General features: G+C 43.2%; 1 protein-coding gene across 7 annotated transcripts in view; it reads right to left on the bottom strand.

Annotated features, from left to right (window-relative positions):
* MATN2 (matrilin 2) overlaps nucleotides 1-19,828 on the bottom strand; it is a 155,416-nt gene that overhangs the window by 45,528 nt on the left and 90,060 nt on the right. For all 7 annotated transcript variants that reach the window (XM_060127879.1, XM_060127882.1, XM_060127877.1 and 4 more), the window contains exon 6: nucleotides 11,888-12,010. In XM_060127879.1, the coding sequence (XP_059983862.1) occupies nucleotides 11,888-12,010 (123 nt within the window). The remainder of the gene's footprint in view (nucleotides 1-11,887; nucleotides 12,011-19,828) is intronic.

Genomic DNA, 19,828 nt, shown 5'->3' with positions numbered 1-19,828 from the left:
TCTTTTCTTGTAATGCCTTTTTCTGGATTTGGTATTTGGATAATGCTGGCCTTATAGAATAAGTTGAAAAATGCTCCTTCCTCTACTGTTTTCTGGAAGAATTTGTATAAAATTGGTATTTGTTCTTCCTCAAATGGTAGAATTTGGCAGAATTTACCAGTTAAGCCAACTAGCCCTGGAGATGTCTTTGTGGGAAGGTTTACAAGTCCAAGTTCAATTTCTTTTAATAGATAGAGGCCTATTCAGATTATCTATTTCTTCTTGAGTTAATTTTAGGAGTTTGTGAATCCAACAACACATAGAAAACATCATACACCATGACCAAGTTGGCTTCATCTCAGGATCACAAGGATGTTTCAACATATGCAAATCAATCAGTGTGATACACCACATCCACAAAAGAAGACAAAAACCACAGGATATCTCAACAGATGCAGAAAAAGCATTTGATAAAATTCAATATCCATTCATGATAAAAACTCTTACCAAAGTGGGTATAGAGGGAACATATCTCAACAGAATAAAAGCTATTTATGACTAACCCACAGTCAACGTAATACTCAACGGTGACAAGCTGAAAGCCTTCCTGTTAAAATCTGGAACATGATAAGGATGCCCATTCTCATCACTTCTATGTAACATAGTACTGGAAGTCCTAGCCACAGCAATCATATAAGAAAAAGAAATAAAAGGTATCCAAATTGGAAGGGAAGAGGTAAAATTCTCATTATATGCAGATGACATGATACTATATACAGAAAACCCTAAAAATTCCACACGAAAGCTACTAAAACTGATAAACAAATTCAGCAAGGTAGTAGGATACAAGATTAACATACAGAAATCAGTTGCATTTCTTTACACTAACAATGACATATCAGAAAGTGAAAGTAAAGAACAATCCTTTGGGAACTTCCCTGGTGGTGCAGTGGATAAGACTCCATGCTCCCAATGCAGGGGGCCCGGGTTCGATCTCTGGTTAGGGAACTAGATCCAACATGCATGCCACAACTAAGGAGTCAGCGAGCCGCAACTAAAGAGCCCATATGCTGCAACTAAGGAGCTGGCAAGCCGCAACTAAGGAGCCCGCGAGCCACAACTAAGGAGCCCGCCTGGTGCAACCAAATAAATAAATAAATATTAAAAAAAAGAAAGAAACAATCCCTTTTAAAATTACATCAAAAAAGATACAATACTTAGAATAAACCTGACCAAGGAGGTGAAAGATTTATAGGCTGAGAACTATAAAACATTGATAAAGGAAACTGAAGATGATTTTTAAAAATGGGGACTTCCCTGGCGGTCCAGTGGTTAAGACTTCGTGCTCCCAGTGCAGGGGGCACGGGTTTGATACCTGGTCGGGGAACTAAGATCCCATATGCCACACAGTGTGGCCAATAAATAAATAAATAAATAAAGGGAAAATATCTCATGCTCTTGGATTAGAAAAATTAGTATTGTTAAAATGGCCATACTTGCCAAAGCAATCTACATGTTTAATGTGATCCCTATCAAACTACCCGTGACATTTTTCACAGAACTAGAACAAATAACCCTAAAATTTATATACAACCGTAAAAGACCCAGAATTGCCACAGCAATCCCGAGGGAAAAGAACAAAGCAAGAGGCATAACCCTCCCAGACTTCAGGCAGTACTATAAAGCTAGAGTAATCAAAAGAGCATGCTATAAAAAGAAATGAAATTGAGTTATTTGTAGTGAGGTGGATGGACCCAGAGTCTGTCATACAGAGTGAAGTAAGTCAGAAAGAGAAAAACAAATACCGTATGCTAACACATATATATGGAATCCAAAAAAAAAAAAAAGTTATGAAGAACCTAGGGGCAGGACGGGAATAAAGATGCAGACCTACTAGAGAATGGACTTGAGGACATGGGGAGAGGGAAGGGTAAGCTGGGACAAAGTGAGAGAGTGGCATGGACATATATACACTACCAAATGTAAAACCGATAGCTAGTGGGAAGCAGCCGCATAGCACAGGGTACTTGGTGCTTTGTGACCCCCTAGAGGGGTGGGATAGGGAGGGTGGGAGGGAGGGAGATGCAAGAGGGAAGAGATATGGGGATATATGTATATGTATAGCTGATTCACTTTGTTATAAAGCAGAAACTAACACACCATTGTAAAGCAATCATACTCCAATAAAGGTGTTTAAAAAAAAAAAAAGAGCATGCTATTGGCACAAAAACAGACATTTGGATCAATGAAATAGAATAGAGAGCCCAGAAATAAACCCCCACATCTATGGTCAACTAATCTTGAACAACGGAGGCAAGAATATAGAATGGGGAAAAAGTCTCTTCAGCAAGTGGTGTTGGGAAAGCTGGACAGCTGCATGTAAATCAATGAAGTTAGAACACACCCTCACACCATACACAAAAATAAACTCAAAATGGCTTAAAGACTTAAATATAAAACAAGACACCATAAAACTCCTAGAAGAGTACATAGACAAAACATTCTCTGACATAATCGTACCAATGGTCAGTCTCCCAAGGCAATAGAAATAAAAGCAAAAAGACCCAAATGGGACCTAATCAAACATAAGCTTTTGCACAACAAAGGAAATCATAAAGAAAACAAAAAAACAATCTATGGACTGGGAGGAAATATTTGCAAACGATGTGACCAACAAGGGCTTCTAAAATATACAAACAGCTCATACAACTCAATAATAAGAAAACAAACAACCCAATCAGAAAGTGGCCAGAAGACAGAAATAGACATTTCTCCAAAGATGACATACAGATGGCCAACAGGCACATGAAAATATGGTCAACGTCACTAATTATTAGAGAAATGCAAACCAAATCACAGTGAGGTACCACCTCACACTGGTCAGAATGGCCACCATTAAAAAGTCTACGAATAAAATGCTGGAAAGGTTGGAAAGGAAACCCTCCTATACTGTTGGTAGGAACATAAAGTGGTGCAGCCACTATGGAGAACAGTACGGAGGCTCCTCAGAAAACTAAAACTAGAGTTGCCATATGATCCAGCAACCCCACTCCTGAGCATATATACAAACAAAACTGTAATTCAAAGAGATACACGTACCCTTGTATTCATAGCAGCACTATTTACAATAGCCAAGACATGGAAAAAAGTGTCCATCGACAGATGAATGGATAAAGAAGACACGGTACTTATTTCCAATGGAATGTTACTTAGCCATAAAAAAGAATGAAATAATGCCATTTGAAATTACATGGATGGACCCAGAGATTACCATACTAAGTGAAGTAAGTCAGAAAGAGAAAGACAAATACCATATGGTATCACTTATATGTGGAATCTAAAATATGACACAAATGAACTTATCTATGAAATGGAAACAGACTCACAGACACAGAGAACAGACTTGTGGTTGCCAAGGGGGAGGGAGGGTTGGAGAAGGGTGGATTGGGAGTTTGGGATTAGCAGATGCAAACTATTATATATAGAATGGATAAACAACAAGGTCCTATTGTATAGCACAGGGAACTATATTCAGTACCGTGTAATAAACCATAATGGAAAAGAAAAAACAATTAGTAGTTTGGGTCTTTCAAGGAATTTGTCTATTTAATCTAAGTTGCTGAAGTTATTGGCATAAATTTGTTTATCATTTTCCCTTATTATCCTTCCAATGTTTATACGATCTGCAGTGATGTCCACTCTCTCATTCCTGATATTGGTCATTTGTGTCTTCTCTGTTTTTTCCCCCCTGACCAGTGCGGCTAGAGATTCATAAATTTTACCAATTTCAAAAAACCACTTTTTGATTTTACCAGTTTTCTCTGTTGGTTTCCTATTATCTATTTCTTTAATTTCAGCTCCGATATATACTTCCTTTCTTTGAATGTCTATTAACTTTGTGAAAAAGTGTTAACCTCACTATTCACTAAGTCATTCAATAAATATTCTCTGAACATCTACCATGGGCCAGGCAATGGAATCAGCAGCGGGCAGAAGTACAGCCCTTTCCTTCATGGAGCTTATAGGAGTCACTTATATATAATCTCTTATAATGGAACAGATTGTTCATTAATCAAATAACACCAACAAACATACATTTATAAGTTGGACATACATAATTTTATGAAGAAACGGTAACTAAAGACATGATAATAAATAAAGCAATGAGAAAACGTTTTCTCCTAGTAAATTAACAAAAAGTTTTTAAATCAGGCAATTTGGGCTTCCCGGGTGGCGCAGTGGTTAAGAATCCGCCTGCCAATGCAGGGGACACACGTTCGAGCCTTGGTCCGGGAAGATCCCACATGCCGCGGGGCAACTGGGCCGGTGCGTCACAACTACTGAGCGTGTGCTCTAGAGCCTTCGAGCCACAGCTACTGAAGCCCGCGTGCCTACAGCCCCGTGCTCTGCAACAAGAGAAGCCACTGCAATGAGAAGCCCGTACACTGCAACGAAGAGTAGCCCCCGCTCGCTGCAACTAGAGAAAGCCTGCACACAACAACGAAGATCCGACGCCACCAAAAATAAATAAATAAATAAATTTATTTTAAAAAATCAGGCAATTTTATGGTATAGTATAAAAAAATGGTACAAAGTTTTTGGAAAATAATTTTGTAATATACATCAAAAGCCTTAAAAATGTTAATAGCCTTTGACTCAATAAATTTCCTTTCATGTTTTGTTCCTAAGAAAATGATCAGAAATGCAAAGATTTATATGCAAGAACATTTATCACAATACAATTTAAACAGCCAAAAAAGTGCTGAACAAACTGTGATACATACATATGATAGGATATTATGCGGACATTAAAATGCTTTTGATAAAGTTTAAATGACATGTGAAAATGCTCATGATTTAATGTTATACTCTATGATCTCAACTCTATAAAAATATATACATAAGCATTAAAAAGAAAGACCAAGAGAAATGTAGCAAATCACTATTAACAATGGTTATTGCTGGGTGATAAGATTACAGATCATTTCATTTTATACAATTTCATTTCTATACTATCCAGTTTTCTACAATGAGTCTATATTACTTTTGCAATTAGAAAAGGTGTTAAAAATAAATATACACATACATAATTGTGAGACTAGTTGCCATGGAAAATGGCAGAAATAAAATAGAAAAAAGAACGGTGAACGGTGTGGGAGGTGCCCAGTAATTTGGAGAAGAAAATAATCAGGGAACATTGCTAGGAACAATATTTATAGCTTCTGATGTCTATACCTGACACACAAGATATAGGCAAACAAACAAAGCCTGTTTGGGAGCTCAGCATAGGGGAGTGACCATGAGCTCCTAGGGATCGCTGGAATTTGGGGAGATAGGAAGCGAATGTATGACTGTGGAGAGGGCAAGCTGTATGCACTATGGACCATAACACCTGCCTCACCATCTCTCACTCTAATCTAGTCATGTGGACTTTCTTGCTGTCCCTCAACACTGCCAGGCATCACAGTTTCTGCCTCAGGGCCTTTGCACCAGTGCTGTTTCCTCTGCTTCAAAAGTTTCCTCCTTCCCTCACCTGCTTCAAGTTTTTGACCAAATGTCACTTTCTTGTTGAGACTTGTAATCCTCTGTTACCCTGCTCCAATAGAATGTACGCTCCATAAGTACAAGAGGTTCTTGGTCTGTTTTATTTACCACTGTATTCCCAGTATCTACAAATGTATCTGCCACATAGTAGGCGATCGACAGGTATTTGTTGAATAAATAAATGGTTACTGGTATTACTCTTAATGGAGTGTTTTGTGAAAGTTTAGATGTGTAAACACTGCCCACTAAGAACCAACAAGGAGTCACTAAGGACAGAAGACAGCTCGTGAACCCTCCTTGATGCTTCTGGCCAGGCTGTTTAAACACTTCCCTCCAGGAGGATCTCAGCTCAGACATTCGGCCAGTTATGAACTCAACCAATGACTCTTTCATCCAGCACACATCTCTCCATCCGGTCTATGGGGCGTGGGGATCTCTTTAGCAAATCGATGGAATGTCTGTTAGAGTCTAGATAGTTGCTTCCACATTTTCCATGCCTGGCTAGTCTACTAAATGAAATAAAATTATTCGGATATGACTCATTCTTAGTGAACAGGAAAATGTGAGAAGCTTAATTTGTCCTGTTGGTCTCAAAGTGCAAGGAAGTAGTGATTAGGTCAGTGTAAGGAATCACTTTCTAAGAGTCAGAGCTGTACAAAGTGAAATGCACTGCAGGGGGTGTAGTAAGTGTCCTGTCAGTAGGGGTATTCAAGTGGAGGCTGGATGATGACACAGTGAGGATATTGTAGGATGGGTGGTTGGGCTAGAAGTAGGTTGAACTTGAGGTCTCTTTCAACTGAGAGTCTTCTTTTTAAAGAAAACACATTTATTTTCTTTTCCATTATCATTTATCACAGGATATTGAATATAGTTCCCTGTGCTATACAGTAGGTCCTTGTTGTTTATCCATTCTATATATAATAGTTTGCATCTGCTAATCCCAAACTCTCAATCCACCCTTCCCCAAGCCTCCCTCCCCCTTGGCAACCATAAGTCTGTTCTCTATGTCTGTGAGTCTGTTTCCATTTCGTAGGTAAATTCATTTGTGTCGTATTTTAGATTCCACATATAAGTGATACCATATGGCATTTGTCTTTCTCTTTCTGACTTACTTCACTTAGTATGATAATCTCTAGGTCCTTCCATGTAACTGCAAATGACATTATTTCATTATTTTTTATGGCTAAGTAATACTCCATTGTATAAATGTACCACATCTTCTTTATCCATTCATCTGTCAGTGGACATTTACGTTGTTTCCGTGTCTTGCCTATTGTGAATAGTGCTGCTATGAACATAGGGGTAACTTTTTTTTTTTTTTTTTTTTGCAGTACGCGGGCCTCTCACTGCTGTGGCCTCTCCCGTTACGGAGCACAGGCTCCGGACGCGCAGGCTCAGCGGCCATGGCTCACGGGCCCAGCCGCTCCGTGGCATGTGGGATCTTCCCGGACCGGGGCACGAACCCGTGTCCCCTGCATCGGCAGGCGGACTCTCAACCACTGTGCCACCAGGGAAGCCCAGGGGTGACTTTTTAAATTATAGTTTTGTTTGGATATATGCCCAGGAGTGGGATTGCTGGATCATTTGGCGACACTGTTTTTACCAACTGAGAGTCTTTGATTCGTGCACACAGGTCTTACGAAAGCAAGTGGCATATTGCAGGCTGTAAGAAGATACTGGGGCTCAGCAGGTTAACAACAAGCTGGCCAGGAAACCCAGAGACTGATACATTCTAGTTCGTCTATTGCTGATGCAGTAAAAAATTATTTCCTATGTCTGTGTTTCATTTTTTTTTTACATCTTCATTGGAGTATAATTGCTTTACAATGGTGTGTTAGTTTCTGCTTTATAACAAAGTGAATCAGTTATACATATACATATGTTCCCATATCTCTTCCCTCTTGCGTCTCCCTCCCTCCCACCCTCCCTACCCCACCCCTCCAGGCGGACTCTGTGTTTCATTTTTCATGCAAGTATTAATATTCATTTGGTACTTTGTGAAAGCACTCCTATTTGAAAAATAAGGATAGAAATGTCAACCAAGTTATCAATGGAGCCTGAAAAATAATGATCTCAAAGCCAGTAAGTAATAAACAGGAAGATGCAAAATACGACGTCAACAACTGCCCTTGCTCAGCATTACAGGTGTTAGATGATTAAGCATTAGACATGAAACCCACAGCCTCCTTGATACCAAAGACACAAATCCCTGTCTCCTGAAAAGACCCTGAGCATCTGAGAATGTTCTCGTGCCAGTTCAGGAGTAACGGTTTCTACGGACCTGTAAAAATCTTGTCCCCATAATATTCAGCAATTCCACTTCGAAGTATATGCCCAAGAGCTGAAAGCAGGGACTTGAACAGATACGTGTACACCCATGCTCATAGCAGCATTATTCATAATAACCAAGAGGTGGAAGGAACACAAGAGGATGAATAAACAAAATGTGGTGTATACATACATGGACTATTATTCAGCCCTAAAGAGGAAGGACATTGTGACACATGCTACATCATGGATGAAACTTGAGGACATTATGCTAAGTGAAATAAGCCAATCACAGAGGGACAAATATTGTATGATTCCACTTGCATGAGGTACCTAGAGTAGCCAAATTCATGGAGACAGAAAGCAGAATGGTGGTTGCCAGGGGTGGTGGGGAAGAAAGGGGAGGGGGGAATTATTATTTAATGGGTACAGAGTTTCAGTTTAGGGAGGTGAAAAAGCTCTGCAGCTGGACAGTGGTGATAGTTGTACAACAGCATGAATGTACTTAATGCCACTGAACTGCACACTTAACAATGGTTACAATGGAAAATTTTATATTATGTATAGTTTACCACAGTAAAAAAAAAAAAGTCTTGCCAATATTTTGCAAATTGATGGTACCTGCATATTTCTACCCTTCTCCCCTCTAGAAAATATTCAGATGGATTTGTATGGGATGCTTTAGGGTAAAGAACTGAACACTACTTACATATTTTAATTATATGATTTGTTCAGGAATATAAAGCTCTATTATGTACATTTCGGCTTAATCATAAATTAATCATGCTTGGTATATTACATGGACAAGTCTATATTTTTTAGACAATAATTGCACACTTACTAGTTGGATTCGCTTTCAAATATACTTTTGGTTAAAAATAGAGACTCAGGGGCTTCCCTGGTGGTGCAGTGGTTAAGAATCCACCTGCCAATGGAGGGGACACGGGTTCAAGCCCTGGTCTGGGAAGATCCCACATGCCACGGAGCAACGAAGCCCGTGCGCCACAACTACTGAGCCTGTGCTCTAGAGCCCGTGCTCTGCAACAAGCAAAGCCACCGCAATGAGAAGCCCGTGCACCACAACGAAGAGTAGCCCCCGCTCACGGCACCTAAAGAAAGCCTGCGCGCAGCAGCGAAGACCCAAGGAAGCCATAAAGAAAGAAATAAATTTATAAAAATAAAATAGAGACTCAAATTTAAGGAACTGAGTTTCTTTTACTTCATTTTCTGCAAGTTGATGAGGAACGGGAAAAACCTGTTTTAAATCTCTCACCATCACAGCAGCAGCCAGGCTCTGACTTGGCGGGAAGCTGATGTGATACCTCATTAATTAAAAACAGGATCCCTGCCTTGATTCTGAGCTTTCACCTCCACCCTGTGTTTCTGTCCTCCTAACTGGTCGCTATTTCTCAGTTTGTGTTCCTGTTTTTGTCAGAGATCTGGCGCATTCCCAAGTGTCTTGGTTCTTACAGCTGAACTGCCTTATTCCCTACTCTCACAGCCTTCCAAGTCCTCCGGGGGGAGGGGTTCTATTCTCTTGCCAGTCCCCTCCCCAGGTCTGGCTCCCTGCCGCGCCCCCAAGCATAGCAGGAAGGGGACCCTTCTAGGGGACTCATCTCCCGGAGGCTGATTGCCCAGCACTCTTCTCTGCCCACACATTGGTGGGGGGGCCCACTTCTGGGTCTGGACTCCAACAGGGCCCAGAGACAGCTGAACTGCCAGGCTCCGTGCCTAGCTGGTGAGACCTCACAGCTGGACCAGTCCCTCCCCTGACTTTCAGCTGGAACTCCTCTCCCAGGTCCCCTGCACAGCACCATCTACTTCTAGGGTCTCCCTGTTTGTACTGTCCTGGGGCTTGTCATTCTCCACATCCCGTGAGATTCGGGATAGGTGCCATGTTGATGGTGAGGCTCTGGGAACAGGGGCTGGCGGTGAGGTCAGGTGACCTTCCCAGCCAGGGAAGGAGTGCTACAGAGGCAGGAAGGAGACTGGAGAGGATACACGTGTCCCTCCAGGCCTCGTCCCAGGGCGGCAGCCGCATCCCCACCTCTTCTCGTCCAGCTGGCCTCCTCCTTCCCTTAACTCCTACCATGAGTCTTGTCTGTGTCACCCTGGGAGCCTTTGGTCATATAACACCTTGCAGGTGGCTGAGCTGCTCTGTGTGGCTTGTGTTCCCACGCAGCCTCCAGCAGAAGTCTTGAAGTTTGAATTTTTTAGGCACTATTAAACTTACCCCAGGCACGTGGTATATTCTCAGTAGATCCCAATTTAAAGTCTTTTTGAAGCCAGTGCCATCCCTTCAAGAATTTGCTTGGCACCAGGCCACGTGCTAAACGGTTTAGATGAATTCTCTCATTGAGCCTTCAAGACACCACCATGGAGTAGGTGGTAGTATCTCCCCCATTACAGCTGAGGCAACTGAGGCATAACTTGCCCAAGATCAGCCAGCAAGGGCTTCCCTGGCGGCGCAGTGGTTGAGAGTCCGCCTGCCAATGCGGGGGACGTGGGTTCGTGCCCCGGTCCGGGAAGATCCCACATGCCGCGGAGCGGCTGGGCCCGCGAGCCATGGCCGCTGAGCCTGCGCGTCCGGAGCCTGTGCTCCGCAACGGGAGAGGCCACAACAGTGAGAGGCCCGAGAACCACAAAAAAAGGATCATCCAGCAAAAATGCAGATGAACTGGGATTTGAACTCCCTCGGTGGCATGTGGCCTCCCCTTTGATGGACAGAACTGACTCATCAGCCCAGCAGCCACAACTCCCCAAACGCTACCCCAGCCCAGGCCGCTGGCTCACAGCTCAGAATATTCAGAAAGGAAGGGAGACTAGGAACAGAACAGTCCATTCACTCTTTCTCTTATTCGGTCAATAAGCAACCGTAGGCCAGTTGTGGAGATGCGTCTGCCTGGCTGATATGTTGCACATCTTTCCTCCTCCTGGCCACCTACATCTCACTCTTCTTTACCTGGGGAAGGATGGCTCTGCCTTCGACTCAGCCGACATATCTCCTCCAGGAAGGACCTGGCCTTGTTCACTGCCATTGGCATGTGGTTTGGGGTCCAGAAATGTATGTTTTGACTTCCTGTGCCCCTTACAGTTTTATCCTAGACCGCTGCCTCTAGGTCTGGTGCTTATAAACTGTTGATATGCAGGGAGGGACTGAAAAGCAAGTTGATGTTTCAGGAGTTTTGGGGGGGATGCTGTTTAAAAACTATGCAGGCATATCCTGCTTTACATAATAGACGTAGTTAGAAAGGTTGTGGGTACATGAACTTCTTATGAATTGAAATCCTGTTTTCTCACTGACGGACGTTTCAGAGGTGACTTTATTCTAAATTGCTATTAAATGTCACTTTTTAAACGTGCTGGGCCCCAATACTTTAAAAACAAACTTTCTCAAGTGAACCTTTCTATAGGGTGATAATTATCCACACACAATCCCTTACGTGCTCTGACATATCTTTACATTTAAAAGAACGTTTTTGGAATCCTTTTACAAAACGAACGACCACCGTCAGTTTATAAATTGTTATAGTCAGATTTGGGGAGCTCAAATTAATTCTGATGTGGATGCATATAGTTAAAATAGAACTAAATAGCTCAAACAAAAACTGAGCAGTTCTTTGCAAAATGCCCTCCACCAACTCCTCCCCCACCCAGGGGCAACCATAGTCTCTGAGCCTTTTGGCTCAGAGATTTCCCTTTACTTGTGTGGAGTCAGAGCTGCAGCCCACAAGCCACAGAGCTTCAGTGAAAGTATTTCTTAAGCCCTGTTAACACTGGTGGGCACAGGCAGGCTGAGCCAGCATGAAGTAAGATGGTCTGATTGTCAGCACGCTCTGTAGGTGCTGGAGGAACACTCCGACATGTGGTCTCTGATCAAAGATACATACTGTTGTCAGATGCTGTGAAGGGTGACACTGAGATAGAGTGGGCTACGGTCTTAGGACAAGTTAAGAAAGGCCTGACAAAGGAGGAATAGGGCAGAAGGTAAAAGGCCCCCTAACCCCAGCACATAATCCTGTGCTTGGAAGATTTCCTCAGCCACAGTGCTTATAGCAGTAGCATCAAAAAATGTGTGTGTATGTGTGTAACTTACTTGTGCATGTTTTCTTATCCGGGTTAAGAGCAAATCCTTTAGGGCACCGGCAAAAGTAGGAGCTGTCGGTGTTTACACACTCATGTTCACATCCGTGGTTTTCTGAGGCACAGTAGTCCACAGCTGTAAAGATTAAAACACAGAGTTTAAGTAGAAACACAAACAGAGGTAAAGGGCATTGTAGAATGGAAACATACTTATAACAAATATAAGTAAGGATTCATATTTTTGCCCCCAGAAAAGGATGGATAAATAAATATGAATCTAAAACCTCCCTTCTGAAAAAAAAAATCAGGAGTCTGGATCAGACAATTCATATCAGAAGATACTAAAGAACTTACAGGACTTCCCTGGTGGCTCAGTGGTTAAGAATCCGCCTGCCAGAACTATTTACAATAGCCAGGACATGGAAGCAACCTAAGTGTCCATCGACAGATGAATGGATAAAGAAGATGTGGCACATATATGCAATGGAATATTACTCAGCCATAAAAAGAAACGAAATTGAGTTATTTGTAGCGAGGTGGATGGACCCAGAGTCTGTCATACAGAGTGAAGTATGTCAGAAAGAGGAAAACAAATACCGTATGCTAACACATACATATGGAATCTTAAAAAAAAAAAAAAGTTCTGAAGAACCTAGGGGCAGGACAGGAATAAAGACGCAGGTGTAGAGAATGGACTTGAGGACATGGGGAGGGAGAAGGGGAAGCTGGGATGAAGTGAGAGAGTGGCAATGACATATACACTACCAAATGTAAAACAGACAGCTAGTGGGAAGCAGCCGCATAGCACAGGGAGATCAGCTCAGTGCTTTGTGACCACCTAGAGGGGTGGGATAGGGAGGGTGGGCGGGAGACACAAGAGGGAGGGAATATGGGGATATATGTATACGTATAGTTGATTCACTTTGTTATACAGCAGAAACTAACACAACAATGTAAAGCAATTATACTCCAATAAAGATGTTAAAAAAAAAAAGAATCTGCCTGCCAATGCAGGGCACACGGGTCCAAACCCTGGTCCAGGAAGATCACACACGTTGCGAAGCAACTAAGCCCGTGTGCCACAAATATTGAGCCTGCACTTTAGAGCCCGCAAGCCACAACTATTGAGCCCGTGTGCCACAACTACTGAAGCCTGCGCACCTAGAGCCTGTGCTCCACAACAAGAGAAGCAACCACAATGAGAATCCCACGCACCGAAACGAAGAGTAGCCCCCGCTCGCTGCAACTAGAGAAATCCCGCGTGCAGCAATGAAGACCCAACGCAGCCAAAAAATAATTAATTAATTATTTATTTATTTAAAAAATCCAATGGTGGCAAGGGAGCATGGAAACAGAGTCCGATCATTAATAGTGGGTGGCATTATGAACTGATAAAAATTCTTCTGGAAGGACATTTGACAATGTTCACTCTGGAAATGTGGCCCCAAGAAATAGTTGAAAAAAAGGAGGAAATTAACTATACAGAATAAGCTATTTATAGCAGCATTATTTACAGTGACCAAAAAATTAGGAAAATAAGATGAACATTTAATAAGGATAAATGGTTTAGTAAGTTACGAGAAAATGTGCTGGCCTACTTCTCATTAATCCTACGAATATTCACTGAGCACCTATTCTGGGCCTGGCCCTATTTTAGGTGCTAAGGATGGAACAAATAACAAAACAGACAAAAACCCCAGTCCTAGAGAAGCTTCCATTTGGATGGTGGTGGTAGATAAAAAAGAAAACAAACAAGTAAAGAACACAGTCTCTTACAAGGTGGAGAGTGTTCTGGAGAAAAATAAAATGGCACAAAGGAACAGAGACTGTGGCAGGGTGGGTGAGAGTGAGGGTATGATGTAATAGCAGTGGTCAGGAAGGTGGCAGTTGGGCAGAGTCTTGAATGAGGTATGGGCCCTGTGGATATCTGGGAGGGAGTGTCCCGGGCAAAGGGAACAACAGCAGGTGCAAAGGCCCAGAGGTGGGAATATGCCTGGTGAGCTGGAGAATCAGCAAAGAGGCCAGAGTGGCTGGAGTAGAGAGGGGTGAGAGGTGAGAACAAGTGCAGATCAGGAGGGACCGTAGGGCCACTGCCAGGACTTTGGCTTTTACTCGGAGTGATGAGAGAGTCTCTGGAGGGTTCTGAACAAAGGAGTCAAGAATAGACCATAGCAGGCAAATGTGACAGTAGAAAACCAGCTAGGAGGCTAGTACAATAATCAGTGAGGAACTGGAGGGGCGGGGGGAGGTAAACCAGAACAATGCAGGAAGGAGGTGGGGCAGAGAGAGAGGGGTGGTCCTCTGGGTTGAGGTGTGTCCCCCTAAAAAGATACCTGTGAATGTGAACTTATTTGGAAATAGGGTCTTTGCAAATACAATCACGGTAAGATGAGGTCATTAGTCTGGGGCCTAATCCAATATGACTGGTGTCCTTATAGGAAGAGAAGAATGCCACGTGAAGACAGATGGGAGTGATGCAGCTGTAAGCTGAGGAGTGCCGGGGACCAACACCCACCGTGAGAAGCAAGGAAGGGTTCTCCCCTACAAGGTCCAGAGGGGGCATGGTCCTGCCAGCACTTTGATGTCAGACTTCCAGCCCCCAGAGCTAGGAGGCAATACATTTCTGTTGTTTTCAGTCACCTGGTTTGTGATTCTTTGTTGTGGCAGCCCTAGAGAACTGTCAATAACACACCAGGTTGAAAGTGGGGTCAGTAAGATTCCTGTCGGATTAGAGGTGAGGTGAGGGAAAAAGGGAGGGATTAAGGCGGACTCAGGGATGGGGAAGGTGCAGGTTTTGCAGGGAACGCTCAGGAGTTCCATTTGGGGCAGTAGGTAGTTATTAACATTATAATTCTAACATAACTATAAATAGGAAGACAATTATGATTTGGTGAAAGAAGAAGATCTGAAAGTTGTATATTTACGGTGATTATATCCAGGTAAAATATGGCTCTAAGGCAGAACCTGAAAATTAGAAATAAAAATGCTTGCTGTGTAGGCAAGGTAGTAGGATTAAGGATGATTTTTTTTTTCCTTAAAAAATGTTTCCCTCTATATAATGATTTAGGATATCTGAATATCAAAACTTTGTAAATAATAACAAGGAAATGGAACCTGCAAATCAATACACATGCACAATTTAAAAGAGCAAAACCACGCATTGAGAAGATATTACATACTTAACACAGTAATCAAAAGATGCGAGGGGAAAAGCTAAAGATTTTTAAAGGGTAATGACATGCGTTGTTTATTCTTTAGCTCCCAGGCTTCATTAAGTTTCTGTTAAGTTATTGATTTTTTGTAACTTCACTCCCTAAAGAGTTCTAACAGCACCTCATATTTGTGATTTTAATATGCAAGCAATTCTGGTGGGAACAGTGCATTCATACAGTCTTAGGATCTGAATATCATGGACATTAGCCAGTTCCTGGAGTTGAGTCAAAATATAAATTTTGAGCTAGCACCAGATCCTTCTAAAAGTTAATGTCTCATCTTTCAAGAACCAATGTATCAGGACTTCCTTGGTGGTCCAGTGGTTAAGAGTCCACGCTCCCAGTGCAGGTGGCCTGGATTCGATCCCTGGCCGGGGAGCTAGATCCCACATGCTGCAACTAAGAACCCACATGCCGCAACTAAAAGATCCCACATGCTGCAACTCAGACCCAGCGCAGCCAAATAAATAAATATTAAAAAAAAAAGAATTACTGTATCATTAAACAAATAACTGGAGACACTGAGGGCACAGATAAAGGATGCCAAGCCCTGGCACGTGCCCCAGGCCACATGTCACAGGAGTGGGCCTTGCTGTAGCCCACACTAACCTGTATCAGCACGAGACACTCCCCATCTGCAACCTCCTTGTGCTGGGCCTCAGCTGCCATCTTGCAAATCTCCCAACCCCTGATATGGGTGTCTGCTGTCAGTCAGCTGCGCCCACCTCAGGCCACCCACTCGTTAGTATCCCTTCCAAACGGAAGAGCTGCTAATCTACCTGACACAAACGTTCCACGCCCCTGACAGCACCACGATGATGAGTGGGCAGGTCACTGTACCTAAAAGGTTGAAACTCAGACTCTGCCTCTCTCTCGAACTTCCTCTTACACACCATGGGGTATAATCTCTGTGCCCAGCCCTCAGAGAGACACTGGCCCCATATTAGACTGGGGAGAGACTAGAAACTTTGCTTAGACCTAAAGTCTAAGCCACATACTCCAATCTCCCCTTTTTTCCCAGAATGCTCTAGAGCACAGTATCCAATATTGGATGAGGTGTGAATAAAGTTGCACAGAAGCAGCTCTTTTAATTGACCTCCACTCAACCAACTTCCGATCAATCACTGCTTTTCATGCCCTCTGAAAATATGGGACCTGATGCCCAGAACACGCTAAATGCTCAAGGTTATTGGAACCCCTGTGCTTTCGAATACCTGTGCACTTCTCTTGTTGGCTGGGCTGCATGCTTATTCTTTCTTTCTTTATTTATTTTTGGCTGCGTTGGGTCTTCATTGCTGCACGCAGGCTTTCTCTAGTTGCGGCGAGCAGGGGCTACTCTTTGTTGCGGTGCGTGGGCTTCTCATTGTGGTGGCTTCTCTTGTTGTGGAGCACAGGCTCTAGGCATGCAGGCTTCAGTAGTTGTGGCACGTGGGCTCAGTAGGTGTGGCTCGCGGGCTCTAGAGTGCAGGCTCAGTAGTTGTGGTGCACAGGCTTAGTTGCTCCGTGGCATGTGGGATCTTCCTGGACCAGGGATCGAACCCACGTCCCCTGCATTGGCAGGTGGATTCCCAACCACTACAACACCAGGGAAGTCCCTGGGTTTCATGCTTATAAAGCAGCCCTGGAGGAACACTTGTGCTCCAGAGCACCTATATACTTTTCCTGTTGACTGACTGTACGCTTATAAAGCATCAGTTGTCTAAGTGTGGTGGTGACCCAACTGCAACAATCATCCCTTGAGAACTTCTTAGGAATGCAAACTCTCAGGCCCCATCCCAGACCTACTGAATCAGAAACTCTGTGTATGGGGTCCAAGAATATGTGTTTTAACAAGCTCTCCATGTGATTCTGATGCATGTGAAAATTTAAAAACGACTGTTAAAATGAATCAAAGTTGTTTTTGTTTCCAAACTTTTATATGCCATTTGTACACATTATTGTAATTAATTGAAATACTATAAAACCCAATTAAATATAAGTAAGTATTAAAACGAATTGAATTTTAAAAAAAGAAAAAAACAAGTTGAAAGCTTTGGAAAGAATTAAGGCAATCTGCTAACCAAAATTTCTCTAGAACCAGGCATAGATGAAACACGTAAAGGACTAGGGAAAATTTCATAAAAATTTACAGATTCTGCCCTTAGACTGTTTTACAGAAATCTTCAAATTCTTTTTTTAATTAATTAATTAATTAATTTATGGCTGTGTTGGGTCTTCATTGCTGCGCGCGGGCTTTCTCTAGTCGAGGTGAGCGGGGCTACTCTTTGTAGCGGTGCACAGGTTTCTCATTGCGGTGGCTTCTCTTGTTGCAGAGCACGGGCTCTAGGGCGCGCGGGCTTCAGTAGTTGTGGCACATGGGCTCAGTAGTTGTGGCTCGTGGGCTCTAGAGCGCAGGCTCAGTAGTTGTGGTGCACGGGCTTAGTTGCTCGCGGCATGTGGGATCTTCCCAGACCAGGGCTCGAACCCGTGCCCCCTGCACTGGCAGGCGGATTCTTAACCACTGTGCCACCAGGGAAGCCCAAAGTCTTCAAATTCTTGCTCCAATTTTTAAAAAATCAAAATTGAAAACCATAGACAACACATTATGGGTATGATTTATGCAAGAAAGATCTTTTTAAATCATATTTTAAAAATGAACTTAAAATTAGTAATTTTTGGAAGAGTAATCAAAAGCAACTTTTTGTTGTTTTTGTTGTTGCGGTACGCGGGCCCCTCACCGCTGCGGCCTCTCCCGCTGTAGAGCACAGGCTCCGGACGCGCAGGCCCAGCGGTCATGGCCCACGGGCCCAGCCGCTCTGCGGCACGTGGGATCCTCCCAGACCAGGGCACGAACTCGCGTCCCCTGCACCAGCAGGCGGACTCTCAACCACTGAGCCACCAGGGAAGCCCAAAAGCAATTTTTATTATAAGTACATTTATGTGTTTTAAAGAAAGTGTAAATGCTTAAGGTAGGTTTGGAGATGCATTTTCCATGATTCTGCTCTTTAAATGAAAATTTTCATCTATTAGCCAATCTCACAGGATAAGAAGTTTTCTCCTGGACTTTGATTCTCGTGTTGGTTTTGTTTCTAGTGTGCATGGCTCTCTGGGGAACTGAAGGGAAAAGGGGAGATTGGCAAGGCAGGATTCAAGTATTCCTGGGTCCCAAGACCCTGGCCTGTAAAACCTGAAGGTGTCAAACCCCACTTTGATTTGAGGGCCACCCACTGGCTCACTGCCAGACCTCTGGGGACAGCAGAGACGGGCATCGTGAGACACGGAAGAACCCACTTCTGGGCACGTGAACCTAAAAGCTTTCTAAGGGTGAGAGAGCTCCAGTCCGTTCAACTCTGACATCCTTCGCTGCATGTTTTGGGTTCTTTGCATAACTTCCTTGGTTGCCAAATTGTACTTATAAAAAGAGAGGCCTAGCTAGCGGGAAGCAGCCGCATAGCACAGGGAGATCAGCTCGGTGCTTTGTGACCGCCTAGAGGGGTGGGATAGGGAGGGTGGGAGGGAGGGAGATGCAAGAGGGAAGAGATATGGGAACATATGTATATGTTTAACTGATTCACTTTGTTATAAAGCAGAAACTAACACACCATTGTAAAGCAATTATACCCCAATAAAAAGGTTAAAAAAAAAAATAAGGGGGGCCAAGTTTAGGGGGCGGATGTATGGAGGTGACTTATGTGTGTAACTCAGAGGACTGTTGTTCCAAGTCCTCTCCTACTTCAGCGAAATCCTTCCTTGGTCATTTCGCCTGAAAATTCTACTCTCTACAACCAGAAAGATGAATTCCTTGGTTGTAGTCCTTCGGCCCTCCAGATCACAAAGTGCTAAAATCTCAGGGTCGGAAGCCAGTCTCAGCCTAACATGTGAGAAATCGCTCATCTGTCTCCTATTTGGCGCAAGGTCATAAAGCCTAAGATTGACAGTCTCTGATTTACAATCTGGTCAGATTCCAAGGTCTCCCAGCAGGGATCAGTCTGCAAAGAGGATGGCCTTAGAAGAAACAGGATATTTTACGGAGGAATGTTTGGGTTTTTAAGTGTGTTGATGACAGACTAAGAAAAACCAAATTTCTCATTTAGAGAAATGGTAGAACCAGTTTACTTGCTGAGTATATATAAGACACACTCACAGAGTCAGATTCACAAAACCTCTCTTACCCAGGGCATGACTGAAGTCTTACATGTAGGAGTTCAAAACTCAGAGAAAGCTTCCTACTGATTTTGATAGCAATAAGGAAGTGTTCTAGGCTAAATTCTGTCTTCCCACCTTAAATTCATTTGTTGAAGTCCCAATCCCCAGTTGGTCAGATGGTGATTGCGTTCGGAGATAAGGACCCTTAAAGGGTGATTAGGTTAAAATGAGGCCATTAGGGCGCGTCCTAATCCAATCTGACTGGTATCCTTATGAGAAGTGGAGATTTGGACACACACAGAGGCACCAGGCATGCATGGGCACAGAACAAAGACCACATGCAGAAGCAGCAAGCCAAGGAGAGAAACCTCAGAAGAAATCAACCCTGCCGACACCCTGACGTTGGACTTCTAGCCTCCAGAACTGGGAGGAACTAGATTTCTATTGACACTCGCTCTGCGGTATTTTGTTATGGCAGCCCTAGCAAACTAACACAGGGAGAAATCCTTGTACTGGGGGGGAGAACATGCTTCCAGCATGAGGAGTAAGCTGAAAATCTGACCTTTCAATACAAAGATTGATCCTCCCATCCCTTGTCGCCAACTTAAATATCAACC

Source organism: Lagenorhynchus albirostris, chromosome 17, assembly GCF_949774975.1.
Source record: "Lagenorhynchus albirostris chromosome 17, mLagAlb1.1, whole genome shotgun sequence".
Taxonomy (NCBI): Eukaryota; Metazoa; Chordata; class Mammalia; order Artiodactyla; family Delphinidae; genus Lagenorhynchus; species Lagenorhynchus albirostris.
Note: the sequence above shows the minus strand (reverse complement) of the source record. Positions and strands in the feature narration are given on the sequence as shown.